At 37.6% G+C, this 21214-nt stretch overlaps 2 protein-coding genes across 4 annotated transcripts in view; both read right to left on the minus strand.

Annotated features, from left to right (window-relative positions):
• Positions 1–2732, minus strand: part of LOC139118821 (retinoblastoma-associated protein-like) — a 66019-nt gene extending 63287 nt beyond the window's left edge. For both annotated transcript variants that reach the window (XM_070682304.1, XM_070682303.1), the window contains exons 1-2: positions 2540–2732; positions 1879–2062 (exon numbers count right to left, since the gene is read on the minus strand). In XM_070682304.1, coding sequence (XP_070538405.1) covers positions 1879–2062; positions 2540–2583 — 228 coding nt within the window. In that variant the 5' untranslated portion in view covers positions 2584–2732. The remainder of the gene's footprint in view (positions 1–1878; positions 2063–2539) is intronic.
• Positions 2733–3267: 535 nt separating this feature from the next.
• On the minus strand, positions 3268–20340 carry LOC139118822 (uncharacterized). Of its 2 annotated transcripts, XM_070682305.1 has the most exons (14): positions 20214–20299; positions 17849–17978; positions 17001–17334; positions 16041–16131; positions 14644–14783; positions 13972–14119; positions 13010–13201; positions 11078–11290; positions 10254–10349; positions 9715–9822; positions 9031–9147; positions 7848–7961; positions 6648–6752; positions 3268–6241 (listed from the first exon to the last, which is right to left on the minus strand). In XM_070682305.1, exons 2-14 carry the CDS (start codon positions 17922–17924, stop codon positions 5981–5983), a joined length of 1995 nt encoding a protein of 664 aa, XP_070538406.1. In that variant the 5' UTR covers positions 17925–17978; positions 20214–20299; the 3' UTR covers positions 3268–5980. The 2 variants fall into 2 exon arrangements, with proteins under 2 accessions (XP_070538406.1, XP_070538407.1); XM_070682306.1 differs by lacking the exon at positions 17849–17978 and having other exon boundaries at positions 20214–20340.
• Positions 20341–21214: the final 874 nt, after the last annotated feature.

Here is a 21214-nt window from a genome sequence, read left to right on the forward strand (position 1 = left end):
ATGTTACTATAATGGCGATATGATGATGAACCTTCAAGATCGCCAAAGCTCCGGTTAATGTCCTTTCTTATTATTTTCACACTCCGGTTTATGTCCTTTCTTATTATTTTCACAATCTTGATGCTTTTTGAAGAGTAAGGATAGTATGTGTGAGAAAATCGAGGCAAATGACTAAGTTGATATGGTAGACAGTGGTACTGAAGTAGTGTTCCTGTTTACACTGGTGAGGTTGGGCCTATTCAGCTGATTTTGTGGCAGCGGAGGATTGTCAAGCAATGACATACACGCTGCACCTGTATACACTGGACTTGTTTACTATATAATAATTTTACATATGAAGATATACATGTCAGCGACTTAAAATTATCAGAAGAGTCTATTAGTGAGATCCTGAGGTATACATCATGGCTACATGAAATCTTCATTCTATCTGTGACACGAGTGAGGAATGAACGCATAATTAGTATTACTTGTTTTTTATGTTGGACTGAAAACACAGGGACAGACAAAAAGGTGTTGAAGTGATTACACGGTGTAAAACACAGATGACAGCTCAACTGAAATTTATGTTTTGTACTGCATCACCGCAAATCACATTATGCCTCAGTGTTTGTCCTGATGAGATAAAATTTATGTGCTGTGATATACTCAGAAACATTGGAACACTTATTGCAAAGATCAACAGTAAAAGTGTCAACAATTGTGATGGAAGCCTGAATCAGGCCAATATATTTGACACTTGTTGAGGCCGTGTAGTCTGCTTTGTTACATCAGGTGCTCAAGTATAGAGAATAAAGTTCCCCTGAGAAAGCCATGGGCTACATACACAGCATTAGCTACCCTGCCACATTTCTACATTTGCATGCATTTAGAAGACGCCAGTGAAAATGTGGCCAATATGTAAAGAATAGCACAGTACAACAATCTTTTTACATGAAACTTAGGGTAGAAAGTGTGTCATAAAAAACGCATCAAAACAGATCCAAGAGTGGACCATTAGCTTGGTAAAGCACATGGCCTTAGCAATCACCAACACCCACATTTGCAATATACATGTATTTTTTTTTATGCAACAACGGAACCTTTTTTATAATTTGTTCTAAGTGACTAATGTGGAATAGTGCACAAGCAGATTTTCATTTCAAACAAAACAGTGAATATTGCTGAAAAAAGTATAGTCTACCTGGTCAGCTATTTGGGAGGGATATCTTTAACTTTTTATTATATTTTCGATATTGTTGTTCTTGAATACCAGAATCACCTTATTCTTCTCCTTAGCATATGTTGAAATACAAAATATTAGCCTTGCTAACACAACACACAGTGAACAGTATGTGGTGCAGTTTTTGATGAATAAATTCTAGCCACAATTTACTTGTCAGCAATAACATTGGATACCCCACACATGCAGGATATATTGAAAGGGTTAATACTCGCCATTTCAACATATTTTGAGTTGACAGGAAACTTTAATTCGTAGATAGAACAAAAATACAGGAAAACATATCAAAAGTTACAGCTCTTGTAGCTGTTTGTCCAAGTCGAAAGTACCACCATAGACCCTAAATACAGATGGGTCTGTGGTACTACGATATCTAGTTCAAGACCAAATAAAAGGCGCGCTGGTTTTGGTAGCACTTGTTACATGTACACGTGAAACTAAAACTAAAACCGCAAAAAAATCAGAATAATTTTTACCCGTGACGATTGGCACACACATGTAAACTGACGGGGAATACCCGCCTTCCACTACTGGACTGTAGTACCACGAAAAGGCCTTGACAAAAGTGCGTACGGACTAAGATATGACGTCACGACAACAGTCGGTCACAACCTTTTTTTTCCTCCACACCAGTGCGAACTGTTTTTCAAACTCACCTGAAATTCCTCCTTTCCCGTGTGAAGTAAATTGAGCCATAACTCCAGTGCTCTGGCGTTGACATCGTTTGGAATGTTTATTTTTTCAGTCACGGAGCTGAACTCCCTTTCTTGTGCATCTGGGTCACTGAGAACGTTTGTGTTGTTGCGAACTTGTGGCCCCGCGCCGTTCTGCCCGGTCAGGCTACAAGAACGGAAATACGGAAATCAGTCGTGTGTAGTACCACAGCAAAAAAAAATTTTGAAAGCTCGTAGATTCGCCGACCTGGCAGCAATGACCCAGTATATAACACAATACATGCAGCAAAATACCATAAATTTTCTGAGCTAGCCACACGATGTCAACGGTTTACGCAGGTTGGCAAAGAATTCCCAGACTATAAAAGCTTCAGTTAAAATACCTCTTGTAAAATATTGTCGAGGGACACTATGAAATGCCCTTGACAAGACCGTGAATAAAACGCATTGGGCAACAAAACCCATTTTTACCCTGGTTAGTTACCAAATAGTCTCAAAATCGGTATTTTTTGCAACAAATGTAATTAATAGTTAATGAATATTTATACTCCTTATGTGCAGACAAATACTGTTAACGTAAGGCAGGATCAAATCTTTTTTTACCGGCTACTCCATTTTCAGTTTGTCCGAGATAGTCACCTACCTGTGTCCCTTCGGCGAACTCCGAATGACGGCCGATTCCGCCATCGTTGGTAGATTCTTTCCACCAGCAACTTATGGGACGGATGAACAACCGACCTTGCGCAAATCTTGCATCTAGTTAGGCGAAAATCGAGTAGATTTTTATGAAAATGAGGCGGGGTTACTAAAGGCTTCACGGGAGAATAATGGCAGCTGAAAAACCCCGCGAAATAGCGCCGCTAGGACGCTATCACCCGATTGGTTAATTTTACAGCTGACGCAATGGCGGCATGCAAAGTAGTCACTTTAAACCCAATTTGCATAACTCGCAGTCAACCCCTACAATGGTTTTGTGATGTGGCGTGCCGAAACGGGGTCGAAACTGAATGACCCAGAACAAAACTTCTAAACTTATTGTGTGCAGGTACAGTTTTAACTATTGTTTTCCCGCGTAATTGTTTTGAAAACAGAATATTCCATTGCGGTTGACTCAACATATTTGCTGGCAAATTGGAGCTTGAAGTTGAATTTAATCCATTGTAAACAACACCTAAAGTTTCCATTATCGAGGGTCTACGGTTTCCACCTTTCCATTATAAAGTATTATTGAAAAGTTTGAATTGAAATTAATATTCATTTGAGTAAAGTACACGAAAGAGAAAAAACGACTTCACTTAGCTCATTTTTTCTGATTCAAAATATGTAGTAATAAATACTTTTTTCCATCATAAATAACCACATACAAAAATATTCTTGATAAATCTTTGCAAATTTTATTAGGAATTACAATTTACATACATTCACATACATATAAATATATCAAATTGAGATTTACATCAGTTGAAATGGCAAAAATAATGTTTCATTTTACATGTAAAAATCTGTACACTAATATAACTAATATTTCCTGCTGAATGATTAAAATAATTGTGCAATTTATATCGCAATTCTGCATAAATTGTTCGTGATACTAATAAATCTTTCCCATTTATATTGAGTTGGCAATCATTTGATTTGCATAGTCAAACTGCACTCATCAATATTTTGCATAAATAAAAACATTTACTTCAGAACTCAAGAATTTGATTACTTTGTGCTATCTATTTTTGAAATACAAGTTCTTTTTGCCATACTAAAACTTGTTCGTTTATTCAGTGGAATATTTTAAGGACATCGACAGGAAAAGCAACTGAAGGTGAACATAGACACAGCTATCATGATAGGAAAAAAAGTGGAGGAAAGAAAACACGAACTCTAAAAAAAGTTAGTAGACAAAGGGTTTACCCAACTTACTATAATTCAAATCGGCTGACCATATACATTTTTTTGGCCAAGATCTGCTGTGTGATGTAACTTTTGATGAAAATCCTACTTTCTTCCTTGGGTTGTTGATGAGAACAGTGTTCCTGAAATAGAGTCAAAAGTTCCAATCCTATTTCCATACACCACATTCAAGGAAACCAAAGTCACACTGCCATTGACATGACCCCTAAAACTCAAATTTGTTAGAGATTTTTATTTGTAACATACAGCATAGAATTACTGTGTGACGAATTTGTCGATGTCAGGACCTCAAAAAATGTCACCTTCCATGCTCTGATGTAGTCTCCACATAACAAACATGTCTTGCGTAAATTTTGTTATCTTCCTCTCTATTAATTTGAACATTAAGTTATTTCAGGGGTATAAATCTCCAATTTATTCGAAGATTTCAAATAGTTATTATTTTTTCTGGTTGATACAGGTTTTTTATGGTAAGAGTTGGCTTTCTTATAGGGACTGTGGTCTGTATCCCTGTATACCTTCTTTGCTGGTGTTGTGTACCAAACATATTGAGACAATACCACTGGGCAAAGAACAAACAACAGTGAAAATTGAGCAAATGCAGACATCTGATTTTAAACAGTGCATCAAAGGAAACACTAGTTGTGTAGGCTTCACTGAGTGCCATCTCAAACATAAATGCACAAGCACAAGAATTATCAGGCAATTGCAACAATCAGCACCTCCTTCCCTCTATTTGAAAACGCGTTTCTACTGACTGACATCCACAATGAAGGTTGTCTTTTTGTTGTAACATCATAATGTTTAGAGTGAAAAACGTTTAATTTGACAGCATTGCTTCTGTAATACCTATCATGTTAATGGTACAGTCCGATAGTATTGTTTCTTTTCCCAGTATGAGGTTACCAGAACACTTTCAATAATACTGTATAAAGTGGTGAAAACATTGGTCAACCATGCCAGCATTTAAACCGTTAGAATCCACTGAGAACTGGGACAAACTGTGGCATGATAACAATGGTTGAATACTGTAAACACTAGAGGGCACTGCACTTCCTGGACTCTACAACATGAGATGACTGTTTGTATCTTGTGTCGTTGAGGATTTCAATTGTGACATGAAAATTTCAAAGCACTCAGTAGAAAACATGAAAATAACATACTTTGGCGAGTCCTTTTACTTATACAATATGAAGGACAAATTTTCTGCAAATATTCTGACATCAGAATGGGTATACTTTCTAGGTACAAAAGTCCGGTTTGTGCATTTTCCTGATTATCAGACCATCTTACGATTCAGTAGCAATATGAAACACCAGAGTATGCAGAGCTCAAAAGGAGACTTTTAAGTACATGTCATGATAAGTGTGAAAGTGTGCAATTACGATGGTGTCATCTCCAAAACAACAATCATCTGTGACCATACATGACTGTAAAAATGATGTGATTTGAAGTACAAAGTATTCTATTACGGTAAGATTTTGTTCAGCGCCATCACTTGACGCTAAACTTTCCTGAAATACATCCATAAACTCTGAGTGAAATAATACGCACAGCTACTTTCAGTTAAACAGAGATATATCCAGCAATACTGAAAAAGTCATGATTCAATGAAAGTATTTTGTGTACAATTATGCTGAGCTCGTGTGAATCTAAGTCATATTTGCCAATCGCAATTTTAAAATATATATATACACAATTTGTATAAAAAATCAAATATACATTCAGTTTAATATCTGACAAAGCAATAAACATCGAGGTGACACATTGTTGACAAGTTCAGTTTTTCATTTAAGTTGTGTCATCATTTCTGACTGTGACCTTTGTAACTTCATCTGGATATCATGATATCTCTGAATTAGGGCAAAATATATTAACAGAGAATAAGTCTTGGTAATTTGATCCCTAACAACATTGTATGTTGCTAGGATAGTTTTGTTGAAAACAACCTTTGCAATGAAATACAAAAACGTTTTGTGCGCGAGCGAAGGAATTTATGATGATTTTAAAGTGATATTTCTATCTATCTCCACTATTAAGTTGTTTTCAAATACACTGAAAATCTGTTTTTTTAAGTCATAATTTGGAGGAAACAACACCAAAATGAACTATGCCCAGGTGTCATGGCAAGGTCAGAGTTGAAAGGTTATCCACCATGCAGAAAAACATTTTTCTTGTTTCATTCTTGGGACAGTTCCACATTATCCCAATCCTCCAAGTCGATAATTTTCTTCAATTTTTCTTGCAATTTCTTCAGTGATTCCTTTGACGCTTTGAAATTCTTGTCCATGCTTTTAGCATTCAGTTGGAGGGTGATCTTACTAATGGCCTGTTCACATCTCTGAGGCAGGAATTTCTCAATGTACCCAAGACCCTCTTCCCTAATTTTCTCTTTTGATGGCCTAATATAACACTTGGTTTTACCACTAGTATCTCCCTTCTGAAATGAACAGAAAATATTATAAAATTCTGAGGAGCTATGACAGTACAATCAAACATCTGCTAACCTTACAAATGATGATGATGAACAGTACATACTTTTTGAGATTGATTCAAATACTGCAGGCAACTGAGATATCTTTTCTAAAAGCGGATAAGATCATGAAACTGATACTGGAATAAACAGGACGAGTGGAAAGGTGAAAGTTTCACAAACTCTTCTGGAGAAGTGAAAAAAAATTCTTGTAGTTAACAAGATTTTTGAACTTCTGCCATTGATACATTACGTCCACAGACAATCTGCTTTTAGCTAGCATATTCAAAATGATGTCTTTTACGTAAATTTGGCCCCTGTGATGTAAGCAGATAACTAGATCAATAAGTAAAAAAAAAACAAGTATACTCACGGCCCCTTTGAGCTGCATTTTAATGAAAGTTTCCATCCTAGTTTGGTGGGAGTCCCAGTTTTCCCCTTCCTCTTCAACACATCTCTGCAGTTCTATTTGCATTACCTGTGAAAGCATCATCAAGATGACAGATTTACCGCTGAAATCTTGCCAATACTGGGTTTCTATTCTAATATAGTAGTAGGGTTCTGTTCAGGACACAAACCTGGTAAATGTCCACTGCATTATTGGAGTTTTCCTGGTCTTCTTGCTGCAATTCACTCTAGTATAGATATGTGCTTATATCAATCATAGCACTGACGTCACTGTTCTCCCTAATTAATATATGCATAAATATTTGTCCATTTTTTCCACATAAACGACGAAAATAAAACCTGCTGGTGTTACAATGGCTACCAAAAGTCACACTTACTCACTGTGATATGAATTTGTGTCTCAGACTACAAGCTGCAACAATAGCCACGCATACAACTAACAAAGTTTGTCCGAATTTTCGGCAGCATTGTCCGAAATCATGCGTGTACAGTTGTAACGAACCGAACAACAAACCTAAAATGGCGACCAATGCTATGCGGCAATGTCACCATTACTGGTTGTGCTCAAAGAAGCATGTAGGGCAGATGTGAGTGTATCCCCCATGAAATGCAGAGATCTGAAGCAGTACACAGCATAGACTGGAAGAGCCATCACTCGAGGGTGATCTCTACGCTCCCCCTCTAGGTGGGGAGCATAGGGAGTGTCCTCGAGCGACTGATCTTTCAGTCTATACACAGCATAATGGAGTAATTAGTGCTGATTTTGTTCCTGTATATACATGCAACATGTACTGCACTGTCACTGACAAATGGATCAAGCTACAAGAAAACATGGGTTTTCATGAATGATTTGATTTCTAATCCTATTTTTCAAAGAACTGAGTCAAGAGCTTAGGCGAGGTGATGGAATGTCAGCATGGCCTGTCGTCACATACAAAGTCATACCAAGCCCACACCTATCAGTTCCATATCCCACCCTCCCCCTAAAAGTGAAACTGGCAGGGATAACAAGAAGTCTACACCGATCATTCCGTACAAAAAGTGTGGCTACAAAACATATTACAAATCAGTTTCTGTAATGCCCACACAGTCTGTGACAAAGAGACCACACTTAAGTGTAAACCATGTGACCACTGCATACACTAAAACATGGTGCTGGTCTTACCTCCGATGTTCTCTTGATACTGGCAGCCAGATGTTCATTCAACTTGTGCTTCATACAAAGAATGAGGGATTCATAAGCTAGCTGTTTGGTGGCAAGGCAGGCACCGTTTATTGCCTGAATTGATGAAAAAAGGAAATAAATAAGATAAATTATTTCTGAAACTCTTATCCAAAGACAGTGCAAATTTTTCTTTTTGATAATCAATAAAGAATACAAAGTATTATTATATTCTTTCCCTTTCATTTCATATGCTGTGTGTTTAACTTGGTGATAAAGCATAGATGATTATTTTGTCGTCATAAGGTTGATCAAACATGATTTGGTTTACCTTTTAAAACATTCAGGTAGAAATACAATTGTAAGTGAAAAATTTGGCCTTTTTTCAATCTGCCACCATTAGGTAGAATACACTTTGGGGGTAGATATTTGAATTCTCAAATTTTTACACCACTTTTCTGATCCACTGTTTGTATGGACTCATTTTGAAGCCTGTGAAATAAAGTTTTCAGCGTCTTGATTTTGTGAAAATCAAAACATTTAATTTTCCCCATAGTTTGCACAGGAACAGGAACTGCAGCCATTTTGAATTTTCAATAGCAGCAAATTTTCAGTTCCTTGTTCTGTAATTACAAACTTCGAAAGGTGACCTCTGATTTTTTTTCTCTATTGCAATAAAGAGTGGTTTAAAGTTTCCTTGGGGAAGTACTAGCAAAAGCTTCAAACTTTCTATTTTGAGGCACATACATCCTCTCAAAAGCAAGAGCATTCTAAAATTTGTTCCTTGTCTGGATCTTGTTTATGGAGATTGTAGAACTATCGGTGAAGGGGTGCACATCTGCATTGGACCAACAGAGCTCTACGTAGTTCTGCGGAGGAGTTCAGGTATAGCAAGGCAGAAATTGTTTTATTGCAACTACTTTCAGTTTCATGCTACTTCACTCCCTATAGTAATTATCATAAAAAATTAGTACAATATCACAACAGGGGAAACAGCGTAAATTACCCACTCATTCTGATCCAAGATCTGGCACTAAATGCCAGATTTTTTTCAGTGTTCATGAGGTCAGAGTATGTTTCACGTCCACTCAAAACTTCTAATTTTCTCTGCATCAGATTCATGACATGAAATAAAATTTCACAGCACAGATCTTCTGAATTGAGACTCAAATAGCGCTATACTTACATTGTAGTCAACTATCTGTTGAATTCTTTCAAGAACTTCCATGGGAGTTACCACAGCAAGACGATGTTTCAACTGACGAAACAGATACATGTTGTCTTGATAGTAACCAAACTTACACTGAAAAAAAAAATCAAGGAAAAAATAAGTCAATAAAATATGAGGTCAATCATAAAATGTTATGTGATAGTCAGATCCATTTCATCTTTAGTCTAAGCGTTTCAACTTGTCAAAACATCCTGTTTTGATCCAAATTTTTCAATACAGTACAAATAACGGTGAAAACAGACCATTTATATCACTCATAAAAGTGCAATGTACTAGAAAAAAAAGTGATAATCACGGAAAATTTGGAAATATTTAATATGATCAGAAAATGTCAAACAGCAGCCATGTAAATATGGCTGATTCAAAATGAAATAAAAACAATCTATCATTGAAAAGAAAAAAATAAGAATTTATCTGAAATATCTTACAAGACCTTTGGAAAATATGCTCAGGGGAATAGGAAAAGTGATTCTTTGTGACCACTGATAAAACTATAAGGAATCACACGTCAAAAGATCCAGTCACCAGCTGCAGCCATCGACACAAACACAAAAATAAATTTGTCCAAATATATCTTGGCAGCAGCCAACAGACAGTAACAATACTGTAAGTGCCATCAACAGCATTCAACATTCTCACCTTCATGAGGTTTCTGACGACTGTCTGCTGGGCAGGGGTCTGAGCTTTTATCTGTTTGATACTCATGACAGCACACACAAATGATGTGAAATGGTCGGCTAGATCACCCTGTGTTTAAAACCAAATGAGACCGCATTTTTTGTTTGTTCATGAGAGGATATCAAAGAGAGAGCATTCAGTCAGGTCATATTCTATTCACACATATTGTGAAAGATCTTGACACAAACTGAAATTTATCAATTTGTTATACAGCTAATGTACAAAAATGTGAAAATCAGAGAAATGTTATTATGTGTATCAATACTCACCAATAATATCAGAGACTCTTTGCAAACAAACATATGTTAACAGCATAATTATAACAACAATTCTGTGGTTTCAGCTGCAGTTCACATTTATGGGTCATAAAATGACACAATACGTGATTTTAATAGTCAACATGACTCATCTCTGAGCTTTCAGAAATATTTTAAGATAAGAAAACAGCAACCAATATTTTGTTTCTTTCAAAGGTTTCTCCATCGCAATAACTCACTTACCTGAGCTTTTGCTAAGATTTGTGTATTACTTCTGACTTGAGGCAGTGATTTTGGACAACCCAGACCGATTTCTAATCCATCGATTCGTTTCTGGTACTGAGAATAATAATGCAGGACACACACATTTCAAAATTCGAAATATTCCCATTCTGAAAGTCACTGTCATTGGGGAAATTACAGTACAATTTCACACTTGTGGGAATCACTGCTTTATTATGAAAATCACGGTGCAATGATTGAACACCCCAACCCCCTATTTTTCTGTGCAAAGGTCCAGTCTCAGCACAGATGCCAACACAAATGGGTCAAACTATTGTGGTAAAAGGGTTAAACAGACAATTGAGTCACAATCCCAAAGATTATCAACATTTAACTTATAATTTACTACATTCTCATTAAAGGCACAATCTGTTCCCGGTCATCATAATTATGTATGACTGGCCTGCACTTCAAGAAACAATAATTATGCCTTGAGTTGCTGGCGTTTTGATTTCTTAATTTTATTATCATCATAATTTCATCATTCATTATCATATTTGTGCTAGGTTGCTCATGATGCCATTTCTTTAGAAGTATTCTTCTCTTAGTGGCTTTCTTTCATCTTTCAGTGAGCTGGCAAAGTTTGTTTCTGATTGGAGTAATTCATGAACATTTGAGATACCAATCACCATGTCAGATTGTAATGGATCGACAACTTGGACTTCCATCTTTGAAAATTTCTGAACTCTGGTCATCTAATCACTTTAGCATTTTTTGAAATTTTCTTGAGTCACCCTGTAATGACAAGACTTTTGAATCCATTTCAAGGGATTTTAATTTCCAACCTCTGGCAGCTGTGTATCAATCTTTTTCTGGATGGGCACAATTCTCCGGTAGACATGATCTATGTGCAAATTTGTATCGTTGTTGTTCTCTTCAAACTGCTGTTGAACCCTGTAAGCTGTCTTCTCCTCCTGTATCTGGACTTCTTGAAGAAGATGTTTACAGTGATTGCACACTCTTAGATACAGGTGGATGTCCGGCTCAACTTCAGGACACTACATACAGAGAAATGAAAAAGAAGATAGCAGATATACAAGGCTGCAGACATTTTTAATATTTTTGTTTTCTCAGTCAATTGCAAGTTCATGTTCTAATCCCCATAGCATGTTGAAACACCCACTATGGTATTTAGCTTGTCAACATAGCATTTATATGCATAAAATGTACTGTTATTGTTTACTGTGAATTCCAGTCCAGACCAGAATTCATTTGACAACAATGCGGTCTACACATGTACAGGCTGAGTTGACAAGCTGAATACCGTGTATGTCAACATGCTATGGGGAGTAGAACAAGAAACTGTAGTTGACATTAAAAACCAAAATAGTGAAAAAAATCATTAAAAGTTAGAGCTACTGGCCCTTTAACCCTTTCACCCCCAGTTCCCTGTATACAGGTCCAACTTTACCATAGAAAACAATGGATTTGGGACAAACCATGGTGGTGAAAGGGTTAAAACTTTCACCAGCAGACTATAGTCAATATCAACAGAGGAATGAGGTGAAAGTTGTAAAGAAATGTATACCTCATCACACAACATTTTTTTATGTCTATTTTGTTTTCACTTTCACTGAAAGCTTTCACAATATCATTCTTGTAAGGAATTTTGAAAAGTATCATACAGCAACCATAAAAATTTTCTTATCACGCCAAAGTAAAACTATCCTAAAATTTACCAAAAACCTGTGGCCAACTTTGAGTCTGGTCTGTGAGGAAACATTTGATAAGAATACCCTTGTCTACTCTAGTTTTCAGAGACATAAATGAAATAAAAAGAGTGAAGACAGGGTAAAAAACATCAATGTCAAAAGACGCATGAAAGTTGGAGACTAGCATTTACTTTTACATTATATTTCAGTGCGGAGGCATCATGGGCCAGTGGCTAGAGCAGTGGACTCACGATCACAGGATGGTGAGTTCGAGCCCCGGCATGGCCATGGTGTTGTGTCCTTGAGCAAGGAGTGATGGGTACCTGGTAGGACAGTGGTTGTAATGTGTGTGTTTAGCTCTGCTGCGCTTATTGGCTGCACATGTGAGCTGTAGTTTGCTCCCCAGGGAGTTGTGTGGTATCATATTAGGTCCAGTGACCAGGGGTAATAATAATTGTAAAGCGCCTTGAGCACATGTACTTGTGGATATGTGTGCCATATAAGAACCCAATATTATTTGTTTATAAATCTGTGATCCACACTGCATGACAAACTGTAGTTGTGTTGTACACTGTATATAGATAATTTTTATGCCATCATGGAAGAGATTTATGAGTGGTTGTAGTTCAGCAATGGAGGGAAGAAGGGCACCAGCTAAGATTGGTGGACAAAAACCTACTGATACTAAATGACTCCCTTGGTAATAGGGATGCTTGCAAATGATGTCATTATTTTCACATCAATATCAAAAAATACATATTTGTCTGTAAATAAAGATTATGCTTGTGGAAATTATCTATGCAAGAATGATGAAAATACAACTGTTAATGTTACAATGAACACTCTAAAAGAAATATTAATTGCTCAGACTGCAACAACAACCACACATGCAACACTGACAAAACTTGTCGGCATCTCAACCTGCAGTGTCCTATGTCAGACATGTGCTGCTATATTTAGTTCAAAATATTACATTTACGGACGTTAAAAAATGTAACTGCGAACAGCACTATTGGCGAGCCCACTGACCTTCATTCTTGCCGTAAAACCGATATTCACACTTACCCCAATGAGCCTGATGATGGCCCACCTTGGCAGTGGGTCCATGCCTGTGTCTCCATCTGGTACAAACAGTAAAAGATCTGTCGATGAACACGATGAGCAGACAACACAACCACAGACTTTACAGCTGTATTTTTTGCTCGTCCAACCAAATACTTGTTTACATCTCTGGCAGACATCAGTGGCACTCTTGGGCTGTAACAGAACCAGAATATGTATCAGAAGATTGTATGACAGACATCTTCTTTCTCATTACTGCCGAGACTTGTTGGTGGTAAATTTCTTCTTATATGATTTTTACAAGTTTGTGTTCAACAAAATAAGTAATATGTTGCATAGTGTTCCTGGGGTTCAATATCAGATATAACCAATCTCCCATCTTTCTGAGTGTAAAAATCTCTTTGCTGTAGCAACATCGACTTTTGGTACCTGTAGGTATGCAATATCCCAGCTCAGAAAATTATGTAGCCATACAGTGTAGGTATGAGGTACAGTTTCCATAACCCCAGGAGGGAGAATATGATGGATTCAGGGAGGGTAGGGGTGTGCCTCCCCTCTCTTGGACATTGTAACCTCTTCCAAGCAAATGTTTCAGACACTCTGAATTCATTTCTCATCATCTAAGGATATGAAAACACTGCTTGAAGCTTGAATCACTTTGTCAAAACTGCTGCTCAACCACGACCCATAAAATGCCACACACTTGTAAGCAAATAAAATAAAAGTAGGAGCCAATCACGGAGCACAGACCCATGTAGCTCTCATATTGACAAAAACATGCTTAATTGTCTGCTTTTCAATTTGAATCAAGTGTGACAGAATCGATTTTGTCCCAGCTAGGAATCAGGTCAAACTAGTTTTGGGCCGAGTACGTTGATGGGAATTCATCTATGCACAAAATCTGTTCATTTAGGCATCAAAACAGAAAAAATTGAACATCAATAAATTGACTATCCAATACTTACAGTCCATCTTCTGCATTTTTGCCAGTCTGGTACGGACGTCAAAGGACTCATTATTTCACTCACTGTTGATTTAAGTTTAGAGTTTCCAATACTGTGTTGGAAACCATCCACTAACCTCTTACATTCTGTTCTCACATTCAATGGTAAGCTGGAATGCAACAAAAGACATCACAAATTTCTTATTACAAGAATTGATGGATGACACACACACACACACACACACACACACACACACACAAAAAAAAACAAAAAAAACAAAACAAAAAGCATCAGGTTTGAATCAAGTGACTAACAAAATGTCGATTTGTGAATAATACCATAGACAGCATTTTCTCTACTGTCTACAATAACAATCATTGACCATGTTTTTGTTTCATTTTTAAAATGGTAGATAAATCGTTATAAACAATATTTAACGTTTTGTTTCCATCCAATGATGTATATTTCCTGTGACTCTAAATATCATAAAATTATTGCAGAAATATTCTGGCTCATCATGAAAATAAGCACTTCACGCCCTCATTTCTGTTATCTTGGCAGGAAATTGGAGAAAATTTTTTTTTCAGTTTTGATCTCTGATTAAATCTGATCCTAGAATACGTGTAACAATATATCACTACTGTCCCAAACGTTAGATGGCCAGCAGAAGCTTTCAAAAACATTGTCTCTTACTTATAGTGGTCCATGGCTAATGCATGCTCAGGGGATTTCTGGGGGATTTTTTTCAATAGCCTCAGTCTGAGGAATTCTTGACTGTGGTCACGGATTTGACCAATTGTTTGCGGCCCTTGGTCATAGCATCTGAAACACACCTGTAGGATAAAAAACAAATTGATCAATCAAAATGTAGTTATTTCACGGCATGTTCACGTTGAGCCAAAATGATTTAGAAAGTTGCTATTTCAGCTAAAGTTGGTAGTGGCACAATGTTGATTACAAACCTTCATGAAAGATATGGTCATTTTATTTCTTGCTGTTTTCAGAATTGGTTATATATTAAACACCTATTGCCTGGTCATGAGGGCTATAGCGCCCGTCTATTACCCTGAGGGGCCGTGTGTTACTAGAAACACATCGCTATTCCCCGAGGCCGTAGGCCGAGGGGTATAGCGATGTGTTTCTGGTAACACACAGCCACGAGGGGTAATAGACGAGCGCTATAGCCTGAATAAAGACCAGGCTATAAGTGTTTTATACACACCACATGCTCATGTTGTATTATTATATAGTTTTTAATGTGTTTTGATATTTTGCACTGCAACAATCCATTGTGACAAGTTTACTGGGCGATGTTTCCACAGCGGTTTCAGTTGTACGTGGTAGTACCACTTTCTTTCAAAAAATATTCTAAGCATACCTAGCGACATCCTTAGTTGCACTTTAATCTTTTCCGTCGATGAGCTGTTCAAGTTCTATACGCTGTTGGAATGTTGGAAAATCTGTTTTAGAGAATGTGTCGTGTCGTGTCGTGTCGGACGCACATCATGTTCCAGTCACCTGCCATTGTTGTAAAGCTGCAGACAACACTACGGTCACGTGACCGGGCACTTTTCCAAATTTGGTCAGAACTATTTCCCTAGGGAAATAGCTTTTCAAAAAATACCCTCTGACGTCACCTTTGTCAATGCGGTGGGGACTAGACGTATCTATTTTCTCGGCACGTGACGTATTCTGGTGAATCGCGACACGGAATGAGCATGTGGCGTGTTATAAAACTTTCTATCTCTCTCACAACAAGAAGTAAACAAATAAACAAAGACAACAATAAGCAAATTTGCATATAATTATTCCTATCAACAATCTCCACGGAGCTCTTGGCTAATGATGAATAATTTATTGAAGCAGTGGGAAAAAGAACAAGTGATAAGAAATACTTGAACTTGGAAAGATGCACAGGCAATGATAAAAGTACATGAGCCTATATAAACATGTTGGTTCAAATGGAAAGGACAAGTGCAATATCAAATGTAATTCTCCATGTAACCTTTTAAATGTCTATTATTAACGTTTTACAAATTGAGCAGCATCATTTTAAAATGCAACGCTCAAAGAGCTTTATTCTTTAATACCTTATACCGCTTGCCAGCGGGATCCGGTTCCGCTAGAGCAGACAGTCTCCTTTCATACGAAGTGCAACTCCAACAGTAGACCTCACCACAGCTACGGAAAAATGAAATATTCAGATCAGTGTGTGAAGTGTGTTTCTGTGATTTTGATATTCTTGAAGCACATACAATAAACAGATACAAGAACTGCTATTACAGCAACATTTTGTGGGTGGTACTCCTTTGTATGTCAGTGTAATACAATGACATACCTTGGAGTACCATACTCTGGTAAATTGACCACAGAACACTGATATTTTCAAGATCAGGACAAAAGAAGTTGTTTCTGGTCACAGATTTCTGCTGACAGTGGAGCAACTTTTTTCTTTTTCCCTAAGTTACTAGATTTGTAGCAATATCACTGTGACAAATTTCCAATTTCATTGTACTGATTTCAAGCGCTACCTTTGACCTTGATCTGTTTTCAAACTGCACCTATAGTATAATAGCACAATATTCTGGAAATATCACTAGATACTAGATGTCACAGCTCACTGTATTTGATCTGGTTTCCATCTTGCATACACACAACAAGGATGAGAGATTTCAAATGATGAACATGTAAACAAACAACTATTCCTGCAAATTGAATTATAAAGGTCAGAACATGTCTTATTGATGGACTCTTTGAAGATAAAAATCCCATAAATATAGTTTTGACGATAGTAATGTTTCTGTTAAGTACTGTTCACTGAAATCAAAGCAGGGTGTGTGGGCACAGGAGCCAATCCTGACCTATGACCACAAGTTGCAGTAATATAGGTGCCAAAAAATTACATTTGTGTACACTTCTATTATCAGTGACTAGTCCATTTTAATGTCTCATGAATGCTATGTTATAGACATGTTTCAAGTATTTTCTACTGGACCTGAAACATCCCAGTTTAAAAGCACCATCAATCCAGTGTAATCAAAAGAGTTTACCTTCTACAATGGTGTTTCCTTTCTGTCAAGGAAAATTTCTTCTTACAATTTGGATTCACACACTCAGACCTCTCGCTGTTGTTCACCCAATGATTTTTGGTTATTTCTTGCACATCGAGTTGGCCCGACTGATCTTGCGACTCTTCTACCAGGACTGAAAACCCTTTCAACTGGTCATGCACTTCTTTCTCCCATTCTGGAGTGGACACTGGTTGCTGGGTTACAGCTCCCACACTAGGGTAATCTATTTGCAGGGAGAAGCTACCGCTCCTTCCAGCAGCCATTTTGTTTTTACTTTGTGATCTCCATACAAATAAAACTGAGATGTTCAAATCTGGGAAAAAACAACATTATGTTTACATTTAGTATATATGCTAATTGAAAAAGAAACAAGATACCACCACTCTCTGCTGAACCCTTTCCCCGCCATGGTTTGGCCCAAACCTGTTGTTATGAATGGTGAGTACAGACTTGTCTACAAGGACTAGGGGTGTGAACAGAGTAAATGAGAGATTATGATTTATACAACTACATAAGGACTACATTTACAATTTGGTCAATTTTGAAGCCAGATTTAAAAATATCAGCGGGCATTTTTAGACACACACGACACACACGACAACTTTTATAATAACACATAATATTTCAAATCAAATATATATCACAAGCAAAACTCATGAACTTTTCTTTCTCTGTATGAAATTCTATGAAGAGCTATTATAGATGTAATATTTTCATTTTCATTTCAAACAAAAATTCCTGAAAGAAAGACAGCTGCAAAATCAAAGAGAAAAGTTTAATTATTACAACTTGCAACTGACAGAATCGCAACTTTGACCCTGATGTACTTTTACTCCCATTTTTATTTTCTTTTTCTTTTTCCCTCTTTTTCCCACAATCCAACAGGTAATTGTCCACTGACATGTGTTCAGTTCAGTTTTATTTCAGTTCTTTTGGCTTCTGGCCAATATGTACAAACTGTAAGGGAAAATAAGATACAAATACAGACAAAATTTTCATCCAGAAAAAAAAAGACACATACAAATAAACAAGCACGTCACTTTTGATCATGAAACTTCTCATCAAGTTTTCTCTCATGTAACTGCCGCTGCAGTGGTTGTTCATTAGCTTTGCCTGGAACCAAACTGACTAAACTTTGTCAAATGTTCAAGGGAAACCAAATACTTACTCCATGTAAAAGGTCTCGGTTATCAAGAACTTAATACAAAGACACAGAGACAGCGTTTGGCCAAAATCTAGGGGCGATGGCATATCCCCATGTTCAATGCCTTTCCCCTGAAGCCAGTCACAGATTCGAATGACCACAAGGGAAGACAGCACGGTACCAGGATGCAACAGTACAGTAGCTCGAGGTTTTGCCTGGGTATTTGGGTCGGACGGCAAAAACAGTCTGGTTTAACCGTCCGACCCAAATACCCAGGCAAAACCTCGAGCTACTGTACTGCAGCACGGTACCAGGATGCAACGATTGTCACAGCAGGGGTGATGAAGCATTGTAGTGGCCTGGTGGGAGGGGAAGGTGGTATGGGATATCTTGCAGGATCTCGTAGCACATTGAGCAAGTTGGCTACAAGCACCTACTTCAGGCGACAGTAATTCAATAGAATCTTTATTGAGCTTTTAATCATTTAAATGTAAAGAAATAAGTGACAGTTCTCTTTATTCGTTAGCTGCTACCAGCGACATTGTCCCCCCACTTTAATCCCTGGCAATGGAGGGTTGGGTGGAAGTTTTGCAATTGGTGAACTTGATCATGGTAAACACTGAAATGGCTCGATCGCGATGACAGTACAGATATCCAAGCAGATGATGATTCAGAAAGACACAAGTAGATTTGAGAGTGATAATGAGTGAGAGTGGGAAGCAGGTGCTGATTGGCTTATGATTAATGTTACATCATAGCGTATAAAAGGTGAAAAAGTGGTATCATGGCCGTCACAAATCAGTGGTCTCTGCACGGTCCCTCTATAGAGATAGACTATAGAGTGACCGGGGTCTCCGCAACCCTTCTCCACATTAACAATGATTATAGCAAAGCTATATAATCCGCAATTGGACAACTGAAGATTGGTGGACACACATTTAGTTGCAAACTAAAAAGGAGTTTGTGGGGGAATCTTAATAATAGTGATGATATGAGTTGACTCCCTATCTCAACAACAATTTAAACAACATCTCTTTATATCCACTAATCTTCAATTTTGACCCATTGATTATACAATATACAGGGATTGATGTCTGCAGTTTTACCCCTGGGGATTTTTGGATAGCCAACACAAACATCCTAAAATTTACTCTCTGGGAATGAAATTTGTTCCTGTATATTTTTACTTTATGTTATATGTTTGTTAATAGTTGCATTAACTTTGTGATAATAATATATTTTTCTCTAATTTGCACTTAAAAGAACAACATGTTTTAATAATTGAAATCTTTTTTAGTTATTTGCTTTCAAAAGTGGAAATTATTGTGTTTGATTTTTTCGGTTAAAAACTGACACGCGATAGGATACGTGGCACGAAATCCATAAAACTCAGGTAACACTTCAGTCTGACCCTAATTGACATGGGCTAAGCCTAATACTATCAAGAGAAACGGTGTTTCAGCAACACCTGTATAACCTACCTGGTCTTATCGATGACATCATAATCACACGCTCAAGTATGTAAACACCAAAGGGGGCCATAAAATCACCGTGGGCATGAAGGCAAGATTTGAAACAGGCTTTGGAATAAGTTGATGACCAACAGAAAATACGTACGGTGTACATCACAACCGATGCACGGGACAGTGATCACACTGTGAATTTGTGACCATTCATGGATGGATGGGCCTTGCCCCTGTTCGGAAGTAGAACGGACGCACATGTCATGATGTGCCCGGTCCTACTACCTCCATGTACCTACCTTCCAGCGCACGAATGAAATGGTGGGACTGGTAGCTGCGATCACACAGCACTGATTTGTACACAGGACAGCGTCAACCTTCCCATAATGTAAGTACGCCATAAACAGATCCGGATACAGGCAAATCTAAGTCAACGGCCACCACTCGGCCGAGCTAAAAACACTGTGAACTGCACCAGCGCATTTTATTTTCTCAGCTATAAACTTTGAAATGTTTTGCAATTCACATTATCCGTGTTTTGGGTGACCGATGAATTCTACTGTGAAGACAAACATGAACAGTTACCTGAGAACAGCAAAGTTTGTTGTCGCTTTGGTTTGCGGAAAGTTCATGGAAGGACAGCCATCTCGACCAGTCGACATACATGACCTGACAATGTCACCCACGCTGGGGAGTACGGTTGGGCACCTCTAAGTGTTTTAATTTGTGCATCTCCACTTGTTGGACAGTTCAAAGTTTTGCAAACACTGAAACAAGGCCCTGAAACATGAGATTAAAAACAGTATTTAACAAAACACAGTCGAAAATCGTATGGTGATGTACATGTGGAAGTGAAATCGTTCCATTACCATTACCGTTGAGTGTGCTCTCTTTTTGCCTCCATGGTTTGATGGTGTGATGAAATAGGCCTGTGTAGGCCTACGATGTTTGAACAGTAAATGGATTTGTGTGTATGTACATGTAACTATCACTGACGCACTGACGTGACTCTGAGCACGTTTGGAGGAAGGCGTCGAGGGGAAGGATGCGTGGACTCACGGAGACAGCTAATATGGATGTTCTCTACAATTTCTTGATCACATTTAAATTAATATTTTTTCTACTTCAATCAGCAAAATACGATGTATTTGAACAACCGAAAAACAAGTTTACGTGTAACATGGTTTATACTATGTGATTAAATATCATTGATACGTGAGGATATGTATTTTTAGACTGAGATTCTTATATCTTATGATCGCCTGTATTAATGGCAAACAATCACAAACAATGTATGCACCTTTCACAAGTTTTAGAACTTTATTCGGTCTTATCCTGTTCATCCCTATTCCACTAGTAAACGGGCCCACAATCACCATTGATAAACAACGAGTTGGACCAAACCATGGCGGTGAGAGGGTTGAACAATTTCATTCTTATGTATGTCGGTAGTCGTATTATTCCGATACATTCTGCGATGCAGGTGATCACGTCAACAAAGTTCGACAAAGCGATCTATTTCTAAAAAAATAACGCAAATAAGATAAAGTAGGATTTGTTGCAACAAATTGAGCCAATATAAAAGT

The sequence above is a fragment of the Ptychodera flava genome, chromosome 19 (assembly GCF_041260155.1).
Source record: "Ptychodera flava strain L36383 chromosome 19, AS_Pfla_20210202, whole genome shotgun sequence".
Taxonomy (NCBI): Eukaryota; Metazoa; Hemichordata; class Enteropneusta; family Ptychoderidae; genus Ptychodera; species Ptychodera flava.

Bases quoted from the DNA above. Each gene is read 5' to 3' on its own strand.
- LOC139118822 (XM_070682305.1), bottom strand. From the start codon at position 17,924: ATGTCAGTGGACAATTACCTGTTGGATTGTGGGAAAAAGAGGGAAAAA. The intron at 17,335-17,848 runs GTACATCAGGGT...GTTTTTTCCCAG, and splicing joins AAATAAAAATGGGAGTAAAA to ATTTGAACATCTCAGTTTTA. The intron at 9,148-9,714 runs GTGAGAATGTTG...TTTTTTTTTCAG, and splicing joins TCGTCAGAAACCTCATGAAG to TGTAAGTTTGGTTACTATCA.